The sequence below is a fragment of the Myodes glareolus genome, chromosome 14, assembly GCF_982192425.1.
Source record: "Myodes glareolus chromosome 14, mMyoGla1.1, whole genome shotgun sequence".
NCBI lineage: Eukaryota > Metazoa > Chordata > Mammalia > Rodentia > Cricetidae > Myodes > Myodes glareolus.
Window position 1 is genome coordinate 11605002 of NC_142039.1, and position 7499 is coordinate 11612500.

At 39.7% G+C, this 7499-nt stretch overlaps 1 protein-coding gene across 3 annotated transcripts in view; it reads right to left on the minus strand.

Moving 5' to 3' along the window:
- Positions 1 to 7499, minus strand: part of Malrd1 (MAM and LDL receptor class A domain containing 1) — a 614092-nt gene that overhangs the window by 456423 nt on the left and 150170 nt on the right. For all 3 annotated transcript variants that reach the window (XM_087896346.1, XM_087896345.1, XM_087896344.1), the window contains one exon: positions 303 to 455. In XM_087896346.1, the coding sequence (XP_087752472.1) occupies positions 303 to 455 (153 nt within the window). The remainder of the gene's footprint in view (positions 1 to 302; positions 456 to 7499) is intronic.

The window sequence follows — 7499 nt, forward strand, 5'->3', positions numbered from 1 at the left end:
ATGCTATGCCAAGTAAGTTTCATGTCCAATTAAAATTAAAATTATACAACAATAAAAAGTCAATATGGATAGCAAATTTTGCCTTCGTACATCCATCCACATTTAAATGCTGGCACGAGCCAATTAATAATTTCAGTGTATGCAGGCACAAATATATCCATTCCAGTCATATCCCCCATAATGCAATCACGTCTTCCAGAGCGCACAATGGGTTGTTGGTGTCCTCCCACATGCTGTGCTCTTCTGCCCCTGAGATCCACCCAGCGGTCTCTAGAGTGTCCAAAGCATCTCTAGAGTGTTACCTTGAGCTGTGCCGTGAGTGTGATCTCCAGCTGGGGCTTGCTGCTCAAAATCAGCAGATAGTTCGCTTTGGGAGCTCCACGTCCAGTCAAAGTCGTCACCGTCGCTGGCTTCAAACCATCCACAGCTGTTTGCTTCAAAGTCACAATCAGCAACTGAAGAAGAAAATGAGACTTTCTTAGACAGCGTCCACATAGTCCCCTGCTTTGTGAAGGTAGCCGTCAAGCTGTTGTGCCCTCAGCATGCTCCTTTAGGTACAAAGAGTCACCAAAAAAAAAAAAAAGTCTTTCCTGGTCTGAAAACAGGGCATGCTTTGCACACTAGAAACAGAGAAGTCAGATTTTCAGAAATTCATTTTTCCCAAGCATTCTTTCAGAGACACAGCATTATTCAGCCACATTGCTTGAGTAACTGCTAGCATTTGTTACTTTACTCCAATAATGTGTCATTTTCTGTCCTTCAGCACCAATGGGGCATTTGTTTCTACAGAACATGTTATATCAAACTGTTTACAACAGTCACTGATTTACACACTGATACTGTAGAAGCCCCAGATCTACTTCCTTTCTTTCCTTCCTGACCTTTACAGGGGTTGGTCTTTCAAACATCGCTATGCTTGTCACCTGATTTGTGTAGAATAGAGAATGTTTTTCTAGGAAATATGTTCCGTTACATTTCACAAACCTTCTAGAAAAGAAGAAGAAGGGAAGGGGTTGGAGAAGAAATAGAAGCCATGAGCCACAAGAGTGCAGTCCTAGAGCCAACAGTTCCTATGGACCTGCACAAGAGACTCTGTGCTGCACATTTTGCACAGTTCCACAACAGCCCCATGCTACAAGCGGTGAAGATAGTGGTTCTTTCTGAATATAAAGTATGTAATTTCACCAAGTTCACATTATGGTCAAGTTGTAGAGTGGGATTAGATATTACATGAAATATACTTTTACATGACAGTTGAAAGAAGAAAAAAGAAAAACCATGCTTATTACATTGTGAAAAGATCAGTCAAAAGTGTAATCAGAATTGGTTAAGTAAAATGTGCAACAAGTAAAAAGAATTCCCATTTGTGATCCTTCACCACCTCATAGATTTGAAAAGTTCTAAAACATGTAGATGGCATGTTAATCACTGTGAAGCAAATGCTTTGATTCCTGCTTCAGACAAACTTCAGAAAAGGATCTAAGAATTCTTGCTACAGAAATGCAGAAGGGAACACACTGTAATGTTCCTATATAATGTGTATCTTGTACAGCTACTTGGAGAGGAAACCTGACTTTCTGATAATAAGGAACGTGATACTGCAGACGAGGTGAGTGCTCCAATGGCAGCAGGGCTGGAAGCACACTGAGATGACTCGGGGAAAGGAATTAGCTTTCCAGGAACATTAGCAGGTTTATTCTCAATAGTCAAGAGTTGGAAATCAGGCAGGGAAAGCAAATCCTTCATGCCTTTGACTCCTGTGTGGAATCCAAAACAGTTGATCTCACAGAAGTTGAGAGTAGAAGATGGCTACTAGAAATGGGAGAGAAGGAATGGGGGTGTGTGTGAAGGTTTGCTACTGTTTAGTAAGCCATGGGTGGGATAGGGCAAGAAGCCATGATGAGCTATTGCGTAATGTGTTGCTCAAGCATCATGATACTGTGCTCCACATTACAAACAAGATAAAAGAGGGTTTTGAATACGTTTACCATAAGATATGAATATATCAATGAGAGAGACATGATTTCTATTATTTTAATACCATTCTCTGTATATATATATATTTAAACACTGAATGGTACCATATAAATATATACAATTTTTATATATCAATGAAAAATTATTTTAAAAGAAAGCAATTTTATGGCTGAAAGACATTTAAGGAAATATTCAACATCCTTAGTCATCAGAGAAATGCAAATCAAAACAACTCTGAGATTCTATCTTACACCTGTAAGAATGGCCAAAATCAAAAACACTGATGACAACTTATGCTGGAGAGGTTGTGGGGAAAAGGGAACACTTCTGCATTGCTGGTGGGACTGCAAGCTGGTACAGCCCTTTGGAGGTTAGTGTGGCGATTTCTCAGAAAATTAGAAAATAACCTTCCTCAAGACCCAGTAATACCACTTTTGGGTGTATATCCGAAGGATGCTTAATCATGCCTCAAGGACATGTGCTAAATTATGTTCATAGCAGCTTTGTTTGTCATAGCTCGAACCTGGAAACAGCCTAAATGCCCCTCGATTGAAGAATGGGTAAGGAAAATGTTGCACATTTACACAATGGAGTACTACACAGCAGAAAAAAATAACGACAGCTTGAATTTTGCAGGAAAATGGATGGAGCTAGAAAACATTATTCTGAGTGAGGTAACCCAGACACAGAAAGACAATTATCACATGTACTCACTCATAGGTGGTTTTTAAATATAAAGCAAAGAAAGCCAACCTACAAACCACAATCTCATAGAGTAGAAAGTAGAAAAAGACAAGATCTCCTGAGTAAACTGGGAGCATGGGGACCTTGGGGAAGGATTGAAGCAGGAGGAGAGAGGCAGGGAGGGGAGTAGAGAAAAATGTAGAGCTCAATAAATATCAATAAAAAATGTATAAAAAATAAAGCAATTTTAATAGAAAAATGCTATTAAAACTCAAATGTGCTTTTCTACTTTTCCTTGTTCCCAGGTTCTTATGCACATTTAAAAAGCTTAATTACTTATAAAAACAATAATGAAATTCGCCTCCAAGATAACTATTAATTGCACATATACTTTACTGGAGAAGCCATGGACAATTATGCATGCCGTAACCACTTCTGACTGAGAAACGCAATACTCTGGATTTATATGACTAATTGAGGTTCAAAGATTTGTCACTGCTTCTGGAGCGTTACTGACTTCCTCAGTTATATCCACTGTAAGCCATGCACGCAAAACAATGCTGCAGTCACCATTTGCTCAGAGCACATGTGCAGGGGACTGCGCTAGGACCAGTGCCATTTTTCACAGAAAGCCCGTGGACACAGAATTTCTGGAACTTATGCTTATCTTTTCTGTGACTATGGGTTGAGAAGCTAATGATTCTACAGTGGCTTTTAATTATTGTTAAAAAAATTACCTAAGTGCCCTTTATTAATTATGTAATTATTACACTTGTTGCCTCTGGGGAGAGGAGATAGGAGATACTTGGTGGGCTGACAAATAGGTTCAACACTGTCAGGTTTGCAGCCATTTCCTGAGTAAGAAGTCAACCTGGTATGGAACTTAAGAGCACTTTTGACTAAATATCCAGTCTTGGACCCTGTCTTATTTTGAATTTACTATCTAGAACTTCTTTGATGGTTTCGATGATCCCATTGGGGTTTAATGAAAGGAATAAGCACAAAATATAAAAAAGAGAATTTTGAACTAATAATTTGGGCATCACACAAAATGTAAGAAAAAAAAAAAACCTTTGGATGAAATATGCCCAAATGTATAATGAGGTTTAAGCACAAATTCTTTCATAGTAGCTTTATAGGCAGATGCCCATGTTGAGTTTCAAAGATATTAGGCAGAGTGTGTAAAGAATGGTTTTTAAAAGTTAGAATCTGGACTGGAGAGCTAGAACAGGGGGTAAGAGCGCTTGCTGTTCTTCCCGAGAACCCTAGGCTGATTCCTAGCCCCACAGAGTGGCTCACGACTGTCCATCGATCCAATTTCAGGGGATCCAACACCATCTTCTGGCATCCCTGGTACCAGGCAAACATGTGATGCACAAACATTACTGCAAGAAAGGCATCCATATTTGTAAAAAATGAAATAAAATAAATTTAAAATAAAAGTTAGGATCGAATGCTCATTCAGAGATCAGCACTGTAGACCACAGATATCCAAGCCAAAGTCATTAATTTTTTGTTAAAAAAAGTCTTCAAACACCTGCTGTCTTATTTAATCCCCAAGAAATATTCCAGAACTATTATTGTACTTTAAAAATGTTTTATGACACTTAGTTGTGTGAGTGATAAGATGGCACATGCTACCTGCATGTGGCGACCAAAAGACACCTTGCAAGAGTCCATTCTCCTCTTTCTGGCAATAGATGTCAATGAACACAGAGACCTACAACTGGGCATTAAACAGAGAATAACAGTCTTTAAAATGCTTAAGGCTATATGGGATGTTTATACCACCTGCCTGTCCCGTCAGGCTCTGGGTTCTTCAGGGAAGAGGGAACAGAAAACTTGTAAGAGCCAGAAATGGCAGGTACTTATAAGGAAACTGTCTTCTGGACACCACAGGGCAGATGCTCATATGAACTCACAGTGGTGGTGACAGCACGCACAAGGCCTGTGCACATGCTAGTCAAACTCAATCCTAGCATGGAGTGAGGAAGGTGGGCACCACTAGCTGAAGGACTATTTGGGATTTGACAGCTTCTGGGACAGGGAGAATTGGTTTGGTTAATACTGTGACTCCTTATATATTGGCACCACAGGGCAAGCCCCACACCCAAGAGCAATTGGGTAACAGAAACTGGATTCGATGGTTTTAAGAAAAATAGAGAGTGTTCAAGAAGTTGAGTGGGTAGGGTAACCGGAGTAGATCTGGAAGGAATTGGGGGAAAGGAAGATGGTGAATATGTGAACTATATATGAAATTCTCAAATAATTAACAAAATAATATATAAAATAACAGTTTTTAAACAATTATAACATGCCAGGTTGTAAACTACATAAACATAGATAAGTATAAGTCTAAAAGATTGATTCTATGCTTCAAGTTTTTTTTTCTTCTAAGGACTAGATAGATGGTTCAGCAAGTAAAGTTCCTGTCATGTAAAGTGCCTGAGTTTGATCCTTGATACCTACATCGAAATTTGGGAATGGTTAACATCTCCTGAATAAGCTTGAAGGTGGACGTAGAAGAGAGGGGGATGGGAGATGGGAACAAGAGACATTCCCGAGTTGGGGGAAGGACAGAGAGGGAGAACTACGAAAGAGATAACCTGATAAAGGGGGCCATTATGGGATTAGGGAGAAATATGGCATTAGGGAAATTCCCAAGAATCCACAAAGATGACTCCGGCTAAGACTCCTAACAATAGTGGAGAGGGCGCCTGAACTGACCTTCACCAATAATCAGATTAGTGACTACCCTAATTCTTATCATTGAACCTACATCTAGTAACTGACGGAAGCAGATACAGTGATTCATAGTCAAGCACCAGGCTGAGCTCCTGGAGTTCAGCTGAAGAGAGGGAGCAGGAAACACATGAGCAAGGAGGGTCAAGATCATGATTGGGAAAAACCACAGAGACTACAAACTCGAGCGAGTAAAAGCTCAAGGACTCTGGGTCAGCATTTTGGGAACCGGCATGGTACGTAGGCCCTCTGAATATGGGTGACAGTTACGTGGCTTGATCTGTTGGCAGGGCCCCTGGGAGTGGGACCAGGACTTATACTGGGTGCATGAACTGCCTTTTTGGAGCCCTTTCCCTATGTCAGGATACCTTGCTCAGCCTCGATATAGAACGGGGGGGGGGGGGGGGCTTTGTCCTGCCTCAGTTTGGTATCCAGACTTTGTTGACTTCCCAAGGGAGGCATTACCCCCTCTGAGGAGTGGATGGGGGTGGGATGAGAGCAAGAGGGCATTGGAGAAGGAAACGGAGGAGGAACTGGTTGGCATGTAAAATGAAAAAAAAAAAGAACAAATTTGGGAGTGCAAGGAAGTATTTGAAATCTCAGTGCTAGAAGGAGGATGGGAGAGACATGCAAAGTGGGTAGGTCCTGTGATGCACTGCTCAACCAGAGCAGGTAAAACAGTAGGTGGGGAGAGAGAGAGAGAGAGAGAGAGAGAGAGAGAGAGAGAGAGAGAGAACGAACCTGTCACAAAAGGTGGAGAATAGCCCAGAAAGACAGCTGACAATGATCTCTGACCTGCATACACATATGTATATATCCACAAGTATATACCTATATACCTCACACACACTGTCACACTCACACACACTGTCTCACATACACACACACTGTCTCACACACTCACTGTCACACACTATCTCACACACGCACTGTCTCACACACACACTGTCTCACACACTGTCACACACTGTCACACATGCATTGTCTCATACACAGTCACACACACACACAGTCACACACATACACTGTCACACACGCACTGTCTCACACACACACTGTCACACACACACACTATCTCACACACACACTGTCTCACATGCACAGTCTCTCACATGTACTGTCTCACACACGCACTGTCTCACACACACACTCTCACACGCACTGTCATACACACATTGTCTCACACATGCACTGACTCACATACACATACTGTCCCCCACACACACTGTCTCACACAGAGTAACACACACTATTACACACACAGTAACACATATACTTTGTCATATACACACATACACATGTACACTCAGTCACACGCTAGACCTCTAGCTTTTTTGAGCCTCCTGAAAGGTGCATGAAAGATAAAAGTTGAGTAACCAGTGTGGTGGATTATGTTCATTGAGGTCAGGCTTTAATTATTTTACTTTTGAGTGCATTAGTACTGTATCCACTATTTTGAGTATATTCTCTACTTTTGTAATTATTTCATTTCAGCTTTTTATCATGCCTTTAAGTGATTATATGCTTGAAGTTAAGATAAAGTTGAAAAGATAAAGTTGAAATAATTGCACTCTGAACTTCATCAATAGTTAATATTTATTAACTATTTAAAATACAATATAAAACAGGGAGAAATGATTTGGAAATGAACAATGTAATAAAAAAGAAGTCTGTGTAAATGAATAAAGGAATTAACCAATCTAAAGTAAAGTCAATGCATAAACAACCAAACAGTATTTGATCTTCAAGATTACTGTATTTTAAACAATAATGGTTTATTATATTATCATACATATATTTTAAACTCCATAAATTTATGTTTATTTATCAGTGAAAATAAATTTAAAACACAAATTCTCCTATTAAAAACTTATAACTATAATAGGTTTTAGAAGAATTCTATGATGTATCTGACACTGATTCTGTCAATAGAATATTCTTCATGTATCTCTCATGCTTTGGCATCCACATATAATAGGATCCAATCATTGACTACCCTTTATTAAAAACTGTACTTTTGGGAAAAATATCAAACAACCTCACTCTGCATAGGGAATTCTACATAATAATTCTACATAAAAATTGACTATTCTACA